Source organism: Myiozetetes cayanensis, unplaced genomic scaffold (genome assembly GCF_022539395.1).
Source record: "Myiozetetes cayanensis isolate MyiCay16 unplaced genomic scaffold, myiCay2020 scf16, whole genome shotgun sequence".
Lineage (NCBI taxonomy): Eukaryota > Metazoa > Chordata > Aves > Passeriformes > Tyrannidae > Myiozetetes > Myiozetetes cayanensis.
The window spans coordinates 10,901,566-10,921,688 of NW_026087270.1; the positions used below are offsets into that span (position 1 = coordinate 10,901,566).

General features: G+C 50.2%; 1 protein-coding gene across 2 annotated transcripts in view; it reads right to left on the reverse strand.

Moving 5' to 3' along the window:
- Positions 1-19,754, reverse strand: part of ACSF3 (acyl-CoA synthetase family member 3) — a 57,221-nt gene extending 37,467 nt beyond the window's left edge. Inside the window, exons 1-5 of one of the 2 annotated variants that reach the window (XM_050311254.1) lie at positions 19,735-19,754; positions 16,446-17,168; positions 14,911-15,066; positions 5,104-5,258; positions 4,531-4,676 (exon numbers count right to left, since the gene is read on the reverse strand). In XM_050311254.1, coding sequence (XP_050167211.1) covers positions 4,531-4,676; positions 5,104-5,258; positions 14,911-15,066; positions 16,446-17,138 — 1,150 coding nt within the window. In that variant the 5' untranslated portion in view covers positions 17,139-17,168; positions 19,735-19,754. The remainder of the gene's footprint in view (positions 1-4,530; positions 4,677-5,103; positions 5,259-14,910; positions 15,067-16,445; positions 17,169-19,734) is intronic. The other variant, XM_050311255.1, reaches the window with a different exon arrangement.
- Positions 19,755-20,123: the final 369 nt, after the last annotated feature.

Here is a 20,123-nt window from a genome sequence, read left to right on the forward strand (position 1 = left end):
TCCCCCTGAACAGCATCCAGTTAGTGCTTTCCAGGTCTGCCAGGATCAGCTTCACCTTGGTGAAGTTCCTACAGCAGGATGTGCAGGACCTGGAGCTCAGTGCTGTCTTCCCCTTGTCACTCTTATTTCAGGCATTTGGGTTCAAGTGACACCTTTCCTATCCTAGTCTCATTCTCCTCTTCAAGCCCTGGAGATCTGCTATCCGTGACATCATGATTTTGTTTGCTACATTGGTCAGTTGCCATGGAAATAGATATGTCGTCGTAGCCCAGATTTATGGCATCCCTGCAGGATGAGCCAAGAGCAGATGGGCTATGAGGGAGTGAGATTTTATTGCAGTGAAACTACCCGAACAATTAGCAAATCTGGCAAGAAATAAACAGAAAGCGACGTGGCAGCTCTGTGATCCGTGTCTGCTCTGCTCGGAATTGCCTCCGGCATTCAGGTCAGCCAACACACAGCCAGGTCCTTCCTTCTCTCACCACCAGCATTGCGTGGGCTGCTCCCATCTCCTGGCCAGACACTGCCAAAAGCCTGAGACAGAGGGTTGCAGCAGGGTGAAGAGGGAGCCATGAGCCAGAAGTGCCCTGAGGTGCCATGTCGAGGTATTTACGGAATCAGAGAATCACAGAATATTTGAGTTGGAAGGGGTCCACAAGGGATCATCAAGTCCAACTCCTGGCTCTGCACAGGCCAGCCCCAAAAATCACACCATATGTATTTTAAACCTGCTATGAGAGACTCCAAGAGGCCTCGAAGCAGACAACAAGTCATGGAAAATACAATCAGTGTTGTGTGGAAGCTTGTTGAAGCCGCCTTCTAGACTTCTATGGGAACAATTTCTCCAGGGTGAAAAATGCCTTGGGTGAACAGACTTCTACCTGCTCACAAAACGTGGCACCTGACAGTGAGCAGACACCACAAAGTCAGTCCTGGAAAGCTCATGGAGGGAACATAAACCAGAGAAGGAAGTGCCATGGGCTCTCACAGATTTGGAATTTTTCAAATCAAGAGAAGCTGGATACCTTCCTTGGAAAATCCTTCTTCCCTGGATGCAAGCTGCTGACCTCAGCATGGAAATGTCACGGATCATAGGCAGCAGGACTCAGGGATTAGTGCCCGCTTCTAGTCTCAGAGAAGGAAACACCAAAGCTCAGCACAGTGCTGGCAAATCTAAGCCACGGAGAAGTGACGTGTTCCCCACACAGTGTTTCAGATCACAGTTACAAACACAGCTTTACCAGTTTGTTTCCTACTTGGCTAAAGCAAAAATCTACATGTAAAACAAGTCCCTGGTGGAGAGCTGCTTCCTTATATTGGGTCTGGAAAAGGTTTTCTGGTATTTAGGAAAAATGACATACTTGGAATTCAACATCTGTAAAGGCTGAAAAGCTCATATCATTGATTAGAACTACACAAACCTGACAGTACTAATAAAATTCATGCGAAAACAATGACTAGAGCTTCCCAGGCCCACCCACCACATCAAAATACACACTGTGCCAACTCCAAGAGGTCAAGAGAAGATTGGGCCCATTCCCAAAGGAACAGCACCGGATGTCCTGGCTTCAGCGAGACCACAATCAGTGGTGATCAGCAGGGTGTCAACACTTAGCACTGGCTTCCTTTTGTCCCCAGACATAATCCTGAGTGGAAACTGGGGAGAAATCCCTGCTCCTTCCCCTCTTGCTCCCTCCAGCTCTCTCCACTTTGCAGGCTCCTGACTGTTAGGAGCTGCTGGCACCACGCCCGTGGTGTCGGCGCAGGCGGCACCAGCCGGGCTGCAGGCAGGAAGGAGTGACACTATTATTCTTTCACCGGTTCTCCTCTGTTTAAAAAAGTTGTCAGCTCTTCCCAGATAAATTTAATTGGCCCCGCGGTCTGTGTCCTTCGGTATCTGGGTACCTCGGTGCTGTTATGTGCCGCGGTGTCCTGGGAGAATTGAAACAGGCCAACGATAAGGCACTCAACGATCTCACTGTCAACAATACACGGAGTCCCCGCTGTAGGAGCTATTAGCTGCCTCTGATCTAAACCTCCAATTAAAGTGGTGATTAGGCCCAGTGAGGCATTCTCCGGCCATGAATTATTCATCTCCCTTCACAGTAACAGCACCAGGGGGGATTAGAATGAGAGCTGGTGAAAACAGAGGCATTTTAAGCAGGGTTTTAACCATATACAAGCAAACATTTATCTTTCAAATCTTTCATCTTTGTTTCTTCTGAAAATTAAAGCCCTCACATTCTCGTCCATGCCCCTTCAGACCTGTATTGTGGGTGGAGAGAAGTGCCATGCTGCTGGTGACACCAATGGGGACAAGGGCAGGATGAGCAGGGTCTGAGGACTCGACCCTTCCCCAGCCACACCAAGCAGGTGGAAGTGGGCAAAGGAAGCCCCAGGATCTCTCTTCAGAGGCTCAAGAATCATAGAATGGTTTGGGCTGGAAGGGACCTTAAAGATCATCTGATTCCACTCCCTGCCATGGGCAGGGACGTCTTCCACTAAACCAGGCTGCTCCAAGTCCTGTCCAACCTGGTCTTGAATGGTTCCAGGGATGGGGCAGCCACAGCTTCTCTGGGCAACCTGTGCCAGGGCCTCAACACCCTCACAGGGAAGAAATTTTTCCCAATATCTAATCTAAACCTACTCTCCTTCAGTTCGAAGCCATTCCTCCTTGTCCTGTCACTCCAGAGCCTTGTAAATAGTCTCTCTCCATGTTTCTTGCATGCTTCCTTCAGGCACTGGAAGGCTGCAATTAGGTCAAGCCAAAGCTTCTGTTCTCCAGGCTGAAAAATCCCAATTCTCTCAGCCTTTCCTCACAGGAGAGGTGCACCATCCTTCTAATTATCTTGGTGGCCTCCTCTGGACTCTCTCCAACAGGTCAAAGCAGTAGAGAAGGGCATGTGCTGCTTCCACTCCAGGAGAAATTCTCTGGCAAATGTCCCCTGTTCCCAGCCCATCATCACATTTGACTTGGATGCTCTGTGGTACATGGTGACCTCCCAGCCCAGCCTCCAACAGGGCACTAGATCAAAAGCTTTTTCACAGCTCCAGTAAATTATGCCTCAGCTTCACCCATCTGCTTCCCAGCTGACACTGCCTGAAATAAATTAATCAAGCCTATTCAATTATAGCCTCCTCTCTGTACAGTCTCTCGCTGATCCACACCTTTATGAGATGCTTCTTTTTCCTCTTGGGGCCACAGGAGCCCCTGGATGGGGCTAAAGTGACAGTCCCCAGCTCCTCTGCTCTGGCTGCATGAGAGGATTTAACCCCAGGTCCCCTGCAGACCCCAACATCCTCAGGGATGATGCCTCCGAGCATGGTCACCCAGCTCTGGGGCAGGAGCTGCACGTCTGGGTGCCAGCTTCTGTCTCACCATGTTACTTGCAGTCTTATTTTTTAGTTTCCTGGGAAATTTCTAGAGGCTCCACTCGTTTCTCTTCCTGAAGATCAATAAAAAGCAAATATAACCAGGCCACAGGGACACCGGAATGATCTCTGCACTCTCACCCTGCAGTGTGGGGCTCACAGTTTGAGCTAATGCAGGTGGGAATCTTGTTTCCCTGCCTGCTTCCCTTTTCTGCCTGCAGGGATGGGGCTTCTGGAGGGAGGGAAAAGTGCCTGAGGTGGAGTGGGGGAATGAGAGTTACTCTGCAAAAGTAAAACAGAGTTTGTATTTCAAGCTGTTCTCAGGCTGAGGAGTCAGTGAAGGGAGTTGTGGCTTCCCCTTTCCCTGCGCGAATCCTGAATCCCATGGGATTGAGGTGCTGTGGGAAAGCTGTGACACCCAGGACAGCCCCCCAGATCCCCCAAAAGGCTGCATATGGTGCCATGTCTGCACAGACAGTGTGTGGGGAGGCAGGTGGCACAGGGTGGGTGCTCAGCACACAGATGGCCACGCTCCAACCAAGGGAGGGTGGGGGTATTTTATATTTGTAATGTTCAGATCAATTTATTTCTAGGTTACACGAAGTACAGATATCAAGAGGAGTCACAAAGTGTAGCTAAGAGAAGGAGGGGAGGACAAGGAGAGAACAGGACCAGAGAGTACACCGAGGTGTGACAATTTCTAATTCCTGAAGAGGCAAGAAACAGGCTCTAAAATAGGAGTGAGCAGACATCCTATTTTAAGTGTTCAGCACTGATGGGTTGGACAAGCACTGCTGTGTGGAGAATCCTGTGTGACACCACACAGAAACACAGCTCCAGGGAGCGGGAGCTGAAGAAACAGTCCCAGTGCTTCAATTCACTATGATTTTGGAAGTAATAAAGTATCAATATGGACTCTGCCAGCCCGGCTGCTCAGGCCAGAGGGCACCACTGTGAGGTCTGCACACACAGCTTTGATCCCAAGGAACAACCAGCCACTACCCACACATCCATGTCCTGGTTTCCCAATGCCAATTCCCCTACCAGCATCCCTGTAGCCTGCTCCTCACTCATGTATATACTCTGCAGAGAAAACCCACAACCACTTCCCAGCACACACCTCCAAACAGTGAGTGGGCACCCTCTGAAGACTCCTACCTGGGACACGGACTCCATGCAAAGGGTTAGAAAGTGCCATCCCAATCTCAGTCATCCCGTACCTCTCCAGCAAGGTGTGCCCAGTGATGCTCTTCCACTTCTCCAGGACAGGCACGGGCAGAGCTGCTGAGCCTGACACCATTAACCTGCACAGGGAAAGCCCAGATAAGAGAGTATCCAAGATTACCTTTTCTCCAGGGAATTTGCAGCCTAACAGGGTCACATAAAGTCTGCCTTAAGACAGAAACACCAAAAGGCTTTTAATCGGGATCAAAGATGTTCCTCACACATTCTGCCTGATATGGGGTTTAAGTTGAGACAGGACAGTCTCCTCAAAGGGATCCTGGAGTACAAGCTTGGGCTGCAGGACAAAGTCAGGGTGACACAGATAACGAGCCCCTTCTGGCTTTACCATGCAAGAGTGGCTCATAATTAAATAATGTCACCCTTGTTCCTGTCAAAGAGATGCTAAGGCACAACAACCAGCACTGAAAGAGCTGGTGCTGAAAGGAAAATCTGGTGGGGACAGCCAGGCACCAGCAGCCCCTGACCACAGGGGCATTGCTCTCCCACCTGATGTTCTCCTGGCAAAAGGCCCGCACAAAATCCTGGACTTGTGGCTGGGAGAAATGCTCGTCGTAATACTCCATCAACTTGGCATAGATGGTGGGCACTGCCATGAAGACACTGACACGGGGAGATTCGGAGCTCAGCAGCTTCTTCCAAACCTAGAAAGGAAGGGAAAATACATGGATAAAAACGCACCTCTGCTATTTAAGACTTCTGAGAAGTACAAACAGTTGGAAGCCTATTGTGTGCACCTCATCCATGTCCAGAGCAACTTCCCAACCTTCATCATGCTCTTATTGCCCAAAGCACAATGTTCATCTCTTATCTCATCAGTGGATCACCCACCCACTGTCACACTCACAAGATGATGGAAATAGTATTTTTTAGTGCTGTCACGTTGCAGCCAAGAATTTGCTCTTGAAGACAAAAGCTTGTGGTAGAACCAGTTAATTCCCTTATAGTGTACAATTCTCCAAAGGCTACACAAAGCCACCAGTTGTCCAAAGCATGGGAGCTCTTCTTTGGAAAGACACTAAGTCACACCTGAAGAACACAATACACAGGTAGGAGCCCATGGACTCAAACTTCTGAGGGAGAAAATCTTTGAAGACAGATGGCAGAGTCTGGAAGAAGAAGATCACACACTGGAACTGGGAGTGAGACTCTGTGAAAATAGTCTTTTGCTGCTGAGTGTGTGCAGAGAGACATGTCCTCAGCAAGCTCAGAGGAGCCACCAGAATCCACAGGTAAACCAGAGGCAGCAGGAGAAAGTAGCTGTCCAGGAGGGCCAGTACACCAATGACACTCTTCCTAAGAGGAACGGTCGTAGAATCAGTAAGGTTAAAAAAGACCTCTTAGATCATCAAGTCCAACTGTTACCCCAGCACCACCATGTTCACCACTAAACCACGTCCCTATGGGACAGATATTCTTCAGCTGCAACTCCTGCTAACTTGTGGGAACTATTAATGGGGGCAAATTCCAGCAGCAAGCTCTACTGGGATGTGGATGAAGACCCTCTCTGGGATAAGCAGCCCCTGGGAGCAGTTAACAAGGCACAGGAGCCACAAATAACCACAGTTGGGCCCACTCCTTCCACACCTTGCCACTTGTCCCCTAGGTGAGCTCTTCCCAAGACAGGAGCGATCCAAAGCCATCAATAAATCAGAGGCCCCACTGACAGCCGCCTCCTTCCCCTCACTCCGGTCCCTGCCCTGCTGGTGACAAATGTATTTCCTAACAGCTCCTGACAGGGCACTGCCTCCGCTCCTGCCTGCGCACGCTCAGCTGCACACGGGCGCCTGCAAAAACCCCGGCAAGGCAGGCATTGATTGAAGGTGAACCAGTGATTCTCCTTCATGCTGTCACTCTGCCCCTTCCCCTCAGTCCTGCTCACTCAGGCTCCATTTCATTACTTTCAACTTGGCTGCACCAGTGCCGCCTCCCCCCACGTCTCGCACTCCACTGCTCCAGAACAATCAGCTCCTAAAAAAAACCCCACCACCACCACGGTGTTATTCTTAATAGAGCAGGACACATCCACAAAGGCACTGTCCCATCCAACAGGAGGAAGTTCGTGCTGCCTCCCAGCCCAGAGATGCAATGGGGAGGGAGGAATGCGTAAAGTGGAAATCCCCTAGACACCTCGGGAAGTGGGACATGAGTGCTGCAAGATCCCCTGGGCATCAAGGAAAGCAGAGTTGGAATGTGACTTCCTGGACTGATGGGTGATATGTTCAGAGAGGGAATATTTCACTCCCTGCAGAAACCCCACCTACCAGCATGACCCCCAAACCCAAATATTGCAAAATTGCATTTTGAAGGATCTAATCCCTGTCATACTTCTCCTAGCCTCTTCTTCTCTTCAACCTTCCAATATCTTTTGCATTCAAGGCAGCAGGATGGAGAAGGGCTGCCATCTCCAAAGCCAGGGCTGAATGGACCTGCTCTCCTCAGCCTGGTGTCCCCGAGAGCCATTGCTGTGGGCAGGAGAGATATGTGATGGCAAGCAGAGATCAGGACTGTGTCGAAGAGATCGAAGGGAGACAGATGCTCAGGATTGTTCAATCCTTGCTGGGTGATTTTTTCTGTCTTCCCGAGTCCTGAGCAGCTGCAGGGAACACAGGAGATTTCCAGTCTGGCCATGCAGTAGAGTTATTTTTATATGATTCTGGATTTGAAAAAAACCAACACTATCACTCTAAACAGAGCAAGTTTCTCTTGCACCCAGAATTCCCTGTCCTGCTGTGCCTGCTGAACTCCTGCCCTAGATAAAATCCTTCTCCTGCCACTCCAGCCACGGGAGCAGCATTTTCCATGTCAGTCTGACTCGCCCCAGCAACAGCCCCTTCCTGAGGATAAGCAGCTGCCTTTGGATTTGTGCCACCAGCTGCCGGGGTGATCTGCTGACAGCCAAACTCCCCACCTGCTCTGCTCCTGCTCAGCCAAATCTGGATCCTTCCCATGTGTTTAACAGGACTAAGCCCCGAGCCGTGGTACAAAGCTGGCAGCTCCAAACACTCCGCAGAGCCCGAGCTGGCCGGAGGGCTCGTCACTGCCCAGCCAGCTGGAACAGCTATTCCTGGGTTATAACTCTAACTTCACGCTCTGAGAGAAGGATCTGGGAAAGCCTTGTTACCTGGGACTAATCAATCAATCCCGGGGCTTGGACAGGCTTGTAGCAAGAGGCCACTTTGTCCTTCCAGCACCCGGCATCCTCCGACAGCATCGGGCTTGGAGCAGCACAATCCATCTCCCCCTCTGTTCTCCCACGTGTCACCAGCACCACATCAATTCCCTCTGGAAAGGATATTGGCAGCCCATCATTCCATTTTATTTTGCTCACCTGACACCTCAGGCCTCCAAATGCTTTTGAAAAGCCCTGGATTCAAGAGGCAAATGCGGCACTTTGTGCCAGGGCTGCTGGGCTCTGCACCAAGGGAAGCAGCAGCCTTCCAATGGAATATGCTCATGAGAAGTATCAAGATTCCTTTTAAGATAACCAAGGGCTAGAAACAAAAACTTTCTCACTGCAAGAAGCAAGAGTGGGAACAGCTTCCCATCAGGAATAACAACAGTGAATGCTTACAGGACAGGACTGCTTGTGCCAGCAGAGAAATGGGAGACCTAATGTTCCCAAGAGCCTTCCTGTCAGCATGACATTCCTGATTTTCCCTCCCTCCCACTGCTCAAAAGCATATCATGGTCTGGCCAGTGGGATTCTGCCATCATTACATGGAAAAAAAAGGAGAAAATGACACCAGTGGGTACAAACCAACCACAGCGAGACACAGCTGGAAGATTTTTCCCACATATTTTTTCCAGTGTGCAGATGGTGAATGAGGATGAAGGAACATACAAGCTGCTCCAAGGGACGGTCATTCCATAGAGTAACCTTCCCAACCAGCCCCCAGGCCCACTAAGATCACCTGAAGGAAGAGATGTGAGCACAGAGGAGAAAAGGCAATCATTATTTCCTTTTACAGAGGGAGAAGTGCAAAGACATGAACTAGACAGAAACAACAAACCCACCAACACCTGGGCATCTTCTCATGCAAAAAAAGAAGAGAAGGTGGAAAAATCATATGTATCCTATATAATGTAAGATTTTCCCTGACACAAGATTCCCAAAATTAGAGGAACTGTGGGCTGAAAAGGAAGCGAATACCAGCATGGATTTTTCCATCAGCCCACAAATGGATAATGTGCTGTTGCCTCTATTGACAGACACAACAGCGCCTCTCTCCTATAAAATTATTGTACCATTTTCAGTTGTTATTGAATTTTTTTCAACCTTTTCAAAAGTAACAATCCCCCTAATGCAAGGTTAACTCATCCCTTTACTTGCCTTTTCCTTGGGGAAATGGGTCTGTGTTTTGCATCGACCACTGCCATGTGGGAAGCACCGGCAAGGAAAAGGGCTGCTGATGTTTTTCAGAGTGTCTGTGTGAGCAACAGGCACAACACGGCTGTAGCCAAAGCAGCTGCTCATTTGGGAAGACCCTGTGCCAAACACCGAGGGTGGGAAGCTCCTGTAACTCAACAGCAGCAGCAAAGGGATGGCAGGACCACGCTTACAAATCCGACTGCAATTTATCCCCAAAAAGCACATGGGCATGACGCGAGATGAGAGAGCACCAAGGGGAAGCTCTGTTCACTCCCAAGGACTGAGCAGCCAACACTTCACGAACAATATGCAGGAAGAGAGAAACACTCTTCTCTTCAAAGGGAAATTGGGCCCTCGGTGGCTTCATCTGATGTTTGTTATAACCCCAAACTGTTCACGCTCTGCATGACTCTGGTTTTAATCATTTATTCATCAGCGCAGTTTGATGGCCCCTCTGCATTCCAGGCTGAAGCTTTTAAACCCTTCCTATGCTGGAGGCATACAGAAAGGAGCAAGCGCTTTCCCTGGGACCTGGAAATATAAGTAAATATGACAGGCTCTGGTTCCATTTTTTGTATTTCCCCACACACATCAAAAGCCATTACTTGGGAACAGATGCTGAGGACAGACGGCAGATCTGGGGAGATGGGAAGAAAACCTCTAACTTTTTAAAGCCAGGTCTGTGAGAAGTGATCAAACATAATCCATTCACCAGTGACCTGCTCCTCCCTCCACCGACTCCTCTTTGAGTCTGAAATAAAATTACTCCTCTGAAGCCTCCCATTAATGGATGAAAAGACTTCCAGCCTTTCTCCTGCTGAAATTGGATAGGAGCCACCATCCCCAGCACGCTTGGTTATTGGAGCTCAGAATCCTCTGCTTGGATTTGCTTTTCTTTTAAAAATAAACTAAAAGAGCTGCCCAGAGTGATGTTTGCAGAAGTGACAGATCCAGGGGAGAGGCTCAGTGTGGTACACACTTCTCCTTCCCAGAGGCAACCATGGCTGCCAAGCCCTGGCTCTCCCCATGCAGCCCAGCCAAGGTATAAAGAATCAGCTCAGCCTGGCTCACACAGATAACAGCAGAGCCAAGGACAAAGTTTGCTTCCAGACGTAGCACAGGCTCTCCTGGCCTTTGGGAAGTCAGGGCTGTGACCACACACGACGCAGCAGCAACCCCACAGCGACACCTCACACACAACCTCAACGAGCGCCAGGTCTGCGGCTCCCTCCCACCACCAGGAAAAGGTGCCACCGGTGACAGCACACCCACAGCATGTCAGGGCAAGCTTGTCCCAAATCACACACCTCCTCTGGGCACTCAGCAGTCCTAGTTACCTAGAAAGAAGGGTCTAAATAAGATAATTTTGATGGCTTTGCTTGCAACATTGTAAAACAGGGTATGGTTTTTAGAGGGTTTGATCCTCGGAGGCACCTTAAGTCACACACACAGTGAGGCTGGCACCAAAACAGCAGCTCTTTGCAACTGTAGGGCAGTAAATCTGCATCTTGGCATATTTATCATGGAAGGGGTTGCAGGGCACAGCCAGGGCTGTCACTGCACAGGCAGCACATCACAGCTTGAAACCTGCCCGGCAGAGCTGAGCGGGCAGCACACGCCACAACTGGGTCACCAGAGTGGAGATTTCCATAAGCTTCTCCCATCACTCATCAGAGCAAGCTTTTTCCTTCAGGTTTTTGAATACTTTTATTTCCCACTCTGCACAAAAGACTGGAAGACCTCCTGGGATCTGATCTTCTGTTTATCAATGCAAAGCTGACAAGGAGCATCTTGCTCTTAGAACATCTTTCCCTTAAGGCGAGAGCAGGGCTGATCCAAAGCAAAGACAAGACATTGCTGTTGTTCAAACTCCAAATGGATCCTCTTCAACCAAAAGCCTCAGCAGAGGATCCTGCAAAGCAGACACTGACCTCACAATTTGCTCCAAAATGCTCCTGTCTTTAGGGTACCTGGCACAGCCATGTCCTGGTCTGGATGGGGACATCAACGTGTGACTGTCACAGCAAGAGCAGCTGCATGGAGGGCACACGGCTTCTCCTGGCTCCGTCTCTCCAGACTCACTGACATTTCCATGGAGCTACCATCACCACACAGGGTGTGCTCAGCCTCAGCAGCCTGAACTGCTGCAGGGAGAGAGCTGGAAGGAGGGAGCCCCTGGGAATGGATGCTCTAGTGAGTGCTCAGTGCAAACCCAGAGGCCTCCAAAAAGCACTCGGTCACAGGCTTTCTCTGCTGCCCAGTAGGAGAAGGCTCACCTTGCAGTCCTCCCTTAATGGAGGCATTAATCTCTTCTCTCTGGCCACCAGACTGCACAAAAATACCATCTTTTAAATGTCTCCTCCTGCACAAGAAAAAAACTGGCACCTGGGATAGGGTCAACAGCAGCTGAGGAATGCAAACAGGAACAGCACAGCTGGAGAAGTAAACTCAGCTTGAAAGCAGGTTATGGTGGGAGGATCACGTAGGGATGCTGAGGCTGCAGCTTGCTCTGGCTCCAGAGGAGGTTTCTGCCCTCCCAGTTCTCACCCTTGAAAAACACTAAAATAATTATATCACAGCCAGCTGTGCCCCACACAGCTGCTGGGAGGAACACACTGCCAGGCTCACTGATGTTCTCCTGCCTGCTCCATGCCCACAGCAGTGCTGAAAACTCTCCCTCTCAACCATCCCTGCCATTCCCGAGCCCAGAAGCACAGACAGGCACAGTGGATGCTGCTCCCACAGCCCCCAGGCAGAGAAGGGCTCCCTGTGAAGATACTCCATCCCAAGGAGTACAAGCACTAGAGGACTTTGCATGTCACGTACAAGTCGACTAATTCTGGAAACTAAGGGTCCATTTATAAACCCTTTATTAATAAATGATTAATAGATGCAGCCATATTTTTTAATAACTTGCAATAAAAAGATGCTGGGAAAAGCTTAAGCAAGACAATCTTAACAGATGGTGCTATAAAGTGAATTATAACATGTACAGTAGCTGGTGCAGAGTAATGGATGTCCTCATTTAATAAAAAGAATCTGATTTTATGCAGCAACTTTCACGCTTGAGGCACCTCAGTACAATTTAACGAGTCCTCCTGGCCTCAGCAGTAGCTTGTGTGCAGCCACAGACATCAGATGCTGGTTTAGTGAGAGAGAGGATGTTGGTCAGGACACTGGGGCTACTCCACAGTCCTGATTTTTAACCTTTTCTTGGCCAGCTTCCAAAAACAGATGGAAAGGTCTGAAAGCTGCCACCTCCTAACACTGCACCACAGGGAATGACAAGCAAGCCTTGGTCTGGGGCTGGAACTGTCTTCTCAGGGGAAAAAAAAAAAAAAGAAAAAGAAAAAAAAAGAGCATTATTCCCACCACCAAACCCAGACTGCCATCTGTATCCACGACTATAAGGCATGCCGCAAATTATGTAATTTAATAAACACTGTAATAATAAAGTATTTATTTTGTATAATGAAGTGTTAGTGATTAGAAACCAAACACACATCGGGTGTGCTGCTGCGGTTTCTCTTGAACCTTTGCCAGTATCACTCAAGGCTAAATATGTCTGCAGCAGGTTGAGAGTAAGTTCCTCGCCTTGTTTTGATCAGCCTGTCAAGTGTTTTAGCTGCCAGTCGAGTTTCTTTATATCACACTATAATTGGCTGCTTTCTCAAGGTGCAGTGAAGGAAAAAAAGCACACGGCAAAACTTGGGCTCCTTTGGCAAAATCCTCCACTGCTGCTTTGCTGAAAGCTGATTTCAGTAGCAAAGGGCATTTTGTAAACAGCTGGTGAAAATAGAGTGGAACTGAAAGGCAGCTTGCATTAAACTCCACAAGAAAGCCTTATTTACCCTCCTGTGCTCGCTTTGTAGTGTCGATCAAACCACTTGCAGCTCCCAGGGGAGGCCCTCGGAAAAATAAAGAGAATACAAAAAATAGAACAGCAAATGACGTCCTTCAGAGCCCCAGTGCACCTGAGAGGCCCCAGAACAGCACTCCGACCTCCCTGCCCAAGTTCAAGCTCCAGGGTCAAGCAGCCGCCTCCGGCGCTGTCCCCGCATGCCCTTGGACACGTCTGGGGAGAGCTTGGATCAGGGAAGGCAGGAGGGGTGTCCCGCTCCCCCATCCTGAACCCATCCCTCAATGTCAGCTCATTGATTTGCAGATGTCGGGAGAGAGCAGAGAAAAACACCAGGGGACAAGGGACCATCAATCACCGGTGGCACAGGACGTGGAGCAACGCGCCCTCCAGAGGCTCTGCTTCCAGGATCCCGGCACCGGCTCTGCCTCCCAGCACTGGCCACACTCCCTGCTACAGCACACTCGTGCTGCACCCCGAGCTTTTGGGGTCACACCCTCAGGTCAGGGGAGGACAATTTGGCAGCGACCATAGAGGAAAGAGCACTGGTTACAGCTGCCAAGGGACCTTCCTGCCACCTTCTACTGCAGCATCCTACCAATTTAGTCTCAAAATTCAAGTGCAGAGCTGCCCCTCTGGGATTCTGGAGCTATTCCACCCCAAAGGATCTGTGTTTAGGCATCAAAGCCATCTTAACATAAGAAAGTAAGTGCCCATTTTCTGTGGTTGCTTCTCTGAGAAGCAGAAATAAGCACTGAAGAAGTCCCCTGGTCCTGCCATCACTCAGATTGGAGCCAGAGCTTACCCTCCCCTGGTAGCAGCACTGCCAGAGGCTTCCAGGTGTATCCCACAACTGTGCACTTTGTCCTTCCAGTGTGACAAGGATATGGACAAACACAAACAGGTAAAGCAGTCTGTTTAGTTACACAGCACAGGCTTGACAGGCTCCTTTCACTTTCCCAGGGAATTCTGCAGTGACATCACACATTTCCCTTCTGCTACAAGAAGGCAGCAGCACCTGAAAACCCAGTTATCCCTTAACAGTGACACTGCAGACACCACCCACAACACTGGGAGATGTGGATGAATGGTGCTGGACCCCAGGAGCTGGGAACTGTAGAACCTGTTCCACCTTCCTGCTGCTTGCCCTGTTTCTAGTCCCTTTTCTTCTTCTCTTTACATCATTTACCTTCCACTGCTGCACAGAACAAAGGAGAAGCAGAACGCTGGGACTGGTGTTTCCTGGCTCAGCTACAAAAACAACATTATAAATGCATCATTCAGATAAGGTTTCCCTCCTGCCACCTTTCCTAAAAGCTGCAAGAAGGTCTGGATTTGCAAACTCTCTCTCATATCCCCGAGTCCAAACCACAGCTCTGTTAACACTTGTTTCTCCAGAGAGGAAGAGCAGTGCTTTCATGCAAGTGAGGAGAACCAGTATTACTCTTACTGCAAGAAACTCTGAAGGCTGTGTTTCATCATTTAATCTCATATAAAATACTAGGGATATAAGATTGGAAGGGGGGCTGCCCAGGGAATCACCATCCCTGTAGGTGTTCAAGAAACAACTGGACATGGCATTCAGTGTTCTGGTCTAGCTGACAAGGTGGTGATCAGTCACAGGTTGGACTTGATCTTGGAGATTTTTTCCAGCCTGAATGATTCTGTGATTCTGTGAAATGCAAGGTATCAAAATAGCCAACAAGCAGCACAGTTACAAGCGGTATCCAAGAGAAAAATCCAGCATTTCCACCCTTCCTGTCACTAAAAAAATTAAGAGCCCACCAAGAGAATTTGCACCCAGAGTTAGTGTCCGTGGAAGGGCCTACCAGCAGTCAGAGACCCCCAGCCCCACAAGGAGGAGCAGTGTTAAGTACGTCACGTTTAAACAAGCTGCAGCCTCTGGAATAGCATTTACCCCGGACTGAGCGTTGTGAACCACACACAGCCAGTGGCTAAAGAGCCTGGAATTCTTAAAGAACTTATTTCCAGAGTTGCTCTAATTACAATGCATGGGGTCCTGCTGCTGAATTTCAAAGGCAAGGCTCAATCCCTCCAGGCTCACCATCTGTGCGCTGAATTCCGGGAACATGATGCACGTCGCTCCCACCCACAGAGGACACAGGAGCTTATTGATCACCCCGTGGACATGATGCAAAGGCAGCACGTGCAGAATGACATCCTCCTTCTTCCACTCCCATTTTTCAACCAGCCCTGTGGTCTGCAGAACAAAACAAACAACACAGCATTAGGGCAGGAGGAAGGATTCTCCCAAGGTATCCAAACCCCAAATCCCTGGGCACAGCCAGTGGCAGGAATCACAGACCTGCCTGGGCACAGAATCTTTCCTTTAGGATCAGCACGAGCAAAATTCCCACCACAACAGCAGAACAGAAAAGGAACGCCTTTTGCATCTTTATATCATCAGCAAAGCCCTTCCTTGTTGCTGAGAAATAGTCAACAGTGATTTTAAGCAGGGCCTACAAAAATATCAGCCTGCTGCTACACATGCAGACTTAGCAGCAATAGTAATAAAAAAACTAATTTTCCCAGAATTCTCTTGACTGTTTGGACACTGATGACACCAGGCTTTTAGCACCTGCAAGGGATAAACAGTAGGAGCAGAAAACCACTGATAAACAGAAAGTAGGTTTCATACTAGTAAAAAATGTTGACGTAACAAGCTTCCAGAAAACTCTGCTCTGAAGGGATAATTATCTGAAGGGATAATTATCAGGTTTCTGGGTGACCAATGCCCTTCAGAGCCCAGTGCTGGCAACTGGAAAACTTATTTACAGCCACCTAAAAATAAAAAAGCATTTGAACAGCGGAATTTGGTCGTGTCCCTCACAATCCTCTTCCACAGGGCAGGGAGCAGCTTTTAGGCTTTCTGGACGACAGCACAAAGGATGGGAACTGCTCAGGCCAGCCCCAAATGATCAGCATATTTGTAAGGGAACAGATTCTTTGCCCAATATAGCCAAGCCCTGGCTCTATCCATCAAGGCTTTCATTCCACTCCCAACACCATGGTATCCGAGCGCCCAGAAAAACGTCAGCTCCCAGAGGTATCCCTAAGGCCTACTGTATTCCCTGCCCTTTTTCCCTAATGGCAGGAGTCTAGCAGTTGCAGGCACTGATAACCAAGTGGTGATGTAGTCAGCAGGCTCATTCAAACTTTTAATTCCTTTTGGCTCTGAGAGCTAATGGATTTTTTGCCTTGGGGATACAGAGCTGAATAATGCACAGGCTTCACACAGCACTGGGCTAAGATATATTCCAGTCAGGAGAAAAGATTCTTCCCTAATCACAGTGTAGAGAAGCAAACTGCAAAGAAATCAGGTTTTTTACCACAGGTCTCATCCTTCTGCTTTCCAGGAAAGTAGGGAGGAGAGTCCACCTGCCCTGGGGTGCAGCTGCAGCAACACCACCAGGCCAAGGGTTAGAGCCTCAAACACTTCTGGGTGTTCACCTTCCAAGTGCTGAGGATTTCTGAGTTACAGCCTCACAGCTCCCTGCAGGAATTTGGTAGTGGGAAGGTGTGTTTGCAACCCCAAACCACCTCCAAAATCCAAGACTCTGGAGGGAGAACAGCACTCACCACAGCCTGCACATTCTCATGGGTGCTGAGGACACCCTTGGGCCGCCCCGTTGTCCCGCTGGTGTAGATGATCATGGCTCCTCTGTCTTTCCACGAGGAGCAGGTTGTCAAGGGACCCTCTTCCACAGCTGCATGGCCTGTGGATCCATCGCTACGGGACTTGGGAAGCGGCAGCATTGGGATTCCCAGTTTCTTGGCACTAGGGGCTATTTTCCCCACGTATTCCTCGGCTGCAATGACCAGAGAGCTCTGGGAATCCTGGATCACGTACTCCAGCTCCGGCACGGGGTGTTTCCTGTACAGGGGCACTGCTATGCCCCCGCTCATCCACGAGGCCCACTGGGCCACCACGTACGAGGCATCATTGGGACACAAAAATGAGATCCTTTCTTCCTTCAAGTCCCTGCTGGAGCACTCCAGAACTCTACAGATCTCCTGGGATAAATGCAGGCTCTGGCTGAGCAGGTCCCTGTATGTGTGCTCCCCATTTTGGTCAACGATGGCGATTTTGTCACCAAAAGCCAAAGCCCTGGTGAAAACAGGTGTGATGTCACTGCTGCAGGTGGCCCAGGTTGTTTGCAGACCCCTGTGGGGACAGCCAGCCCTCTTCCACCCCCATCTGGAGCAAGACAGGTCCCGGACAAGGCTCCGGAGGGGCTGGCTCAGCCGAGGGAAGAGTAGGGAGAGCAGCATCCCGCCAGCACCACTTGTTTTGGAGTGATTCTGCAGAAAGCAATTACAGGAGCAGATAAGTACGTGCAGAGATTACCCAGGGGGTTATTCCCACCAAGAAGAAGTGGCAGCCTTCATTTGAATAACATCCACTGTATTATTGATGTCCCCGCTTCAGGCTGTCATATCCCCGGCACACTGGGCAGTGCCTGGATGGAACGGGAGGCTGAGACCCTTCCCTGTGCAGCCTCCACATCCCTAAAAACCAGCTAACTTAAATTATGACCTAGTTTTCATAGAATCATGGAATGGGTTGGGAGGGATCTTAAAGCTCATCCAGTCCCACCCCCTGCCATGGGCAAGGACACCTTCCACTACACCAGGTTGCTCCAAACCCCATCCAGCCTGGCTTTGAACACTCCCAGGGATGGGGCGGCCACAGCTTCTCTGGGCAACCTGTAACAGGGCCTCAACACTCTCACAGGGCAAATTTTTTCCTAATATTTTTCTGAGGTATCCCCTCAGTCCCTTCCAACTCAAACCATTTCATGGTTCCATGAAGAATCCTGACCCCCTCTTCACAGCCTGGAGCTCTGGCTGGGAGCTCAGCAGGAAGCAGCACCCTCTCCATAGAGCCCTCAGCAATGGGGAGCAGAGAAGACAGAACAGGGCTGTGGCAGGAGAGAGAGGGATTTACTGCACAGAATCCAATTACCACCAAAACATCCCCAGAGAGATTCCATGACAAGAGGAAACAGCCAAAGGATGACAAGTCCTCACTCTCTGAGAGTGTCCGTGACACTTCCTTGGCACCAGCAATCACAACTTGATTTCCTACAATTTTTTTGATAAATGCCTATTAGTGGAGCAGCTCGGCTAAAACAGCCTCCCAGCTCAGCTCCTCACTGTGGGGAGGAGCTGAAATAAAAGGGATCCAGGCTGGTAGCTCCCCAGGGAATTGCTGAGCAGGGCTTTACCCAGCACAAGTGTTTGTTTTTCCGTGACCCCGCGGTCTCTCCCCTCCACCTTGGGAGCGTTTCTCCACCTAGACACCGTCTCTGCTCATATTTTCTTTTGCATATCGACCTCAATTTCTGCTTCTGCAAAAGAAGCTTGTGATTTACTGCGGAAACATCTGGGGGGGTCAGAGAGGCTTCCAACTCAGAGTGGGGTGACTGTGTGAACCCCTGACATTTGCCACCAGGATGGAAAAAAACAAAGCAGGTCACGACCAAACCGGTGTGACATCTTTCCATTGCTCTGCAGAGACCGAAAGATAAAGAGCCAACACATTTTGTAACTTGAACCGAACCCGAGACCTTAACTGGAAGCAGTGTTTTCCCAGGATCCTGCTCTCAGCATTCTCCCTGTTCCCTATGTGGCTCCAGAGCAGGTGTTTGCTGCTCCTTCACAACAGCTCCTTCCAAAAAAATCCCATTATCCCACTCCCATGAGTCTAAACTGAATGGTGCCATAAACAGCAGCACCTTCAGCCAGCCTAGGCATTATGGACTTCAGAGAACTGGGCTTGTCTGTGTGTGCAGACTTACAGACACTGAGGGGGAAGTAAATCCACGGGCGGTTTTCTTTCCCCTCCCATTCCTCAGGGATAACTGGGACTACAAACTCTGGCACAGCACACCTGGAACCAAAGTTTGTTACCAGGGCCCATGGGAAGATCGTGGCGGCGCAGATATGGGGCTCTGCTGCTTTGGAAGAGAAGGTTCAAACCTGCCTGGAAGGGAAGATCCAAGAAGGGAGGGTCTGCCCCCTCCCAAGAAAGGGAAGGGTCCAACCCCATCCTCCTATGACTGAGGAATTGAAAGCAGCCAGGGGCTCCCACCAGCTCCAAGCACAACCAAACCAGTGCAAACTGGAAGCTGACCCAGTGCAGACCCATCCCTGTCCATTCTGTGCCAATCCCCTCTGCACCTTCTGAACATAAAGGGCATAAGTTTTATTCCCTGAAGTAAAATGATCCACAGAATTACTCTGAGCTATTCCAAACTGAGTTATAATAGGAAATAACCATCGTTCCAGCTCTTTTTGTGGCTTGGTGACATAACTATCACTGCAAGTCCAACCTGCAGGATTCCATCCTTTCCTCATTTATAGGCATAAATACAAAGCAACTCCTTGGCTTTTTCTGCAACAGACGAGATTAAAAAAATACTTTACTCTTGGAAAATAATAAAACTTAGAGAAAGAGACTTGAGAAAAGTATCAAATAATGACTGAGATGCTCATTATTTTCCCCTTCTCACGACACAAAAAATAGATAAATACTTAATCCTAGAAAGGTTTGTGTTGAAAGGGACCTTACAGCCCACTCAGTCCCACTCCCTGCCATGGGCAGGGACACCTTCCACTATCCCAGGCTGCTCCAAGCCCCGCCCAACCTGGCCTTGAACACTTCCAGGAATGGGGCACCTATGGAATAACCTGTGCCAGGGCCTCACCGCCCTCACAGGGAAGGAGGGCCCTTATTCTTTTCCTATCCCAGATCGGATCCCCCCCCTCCAGCTCTCTGCCCTCACCCTACTCACGGCGCGCCCCAGAGCAGAAGCAGCAGGAAAACCCCTCGCCCCGCGATTCCCGAGGGACCGCGGGCACGGACCGGGCGCGCCGCGGCCCCGCCGCAGGCCCCGCAGCCGGCGGGTCCCGCAGGGACGGCGCGCTGGACCCAGGGCCCCGCGCCGAGGGCAGCGGGCCCGGCTGTGGGGCCACCTCGGGATCCCCCCGGGACCGCCCCGGCCCCGCCGCCTCCCGCGGCCTCACCTGCCGCCGGGGGACCGCTCCGTGCGCGGACGGCTCGGGGGGAACACGGCACCACGGTCCGAACGTTCCGCGCACGAACGTTCCGCCACCGCGCCGACCCGCACCTGATTTACGGGGATTTGGCCCCAAACCGCCCCCGGGAGGCGGGGCTGGGGGCGCCGCGGAGCCGACGGTCACTGCAGCAACCTGGAGCGTCTTCATGATGTCCTCTGATATCATGGCGGGTGT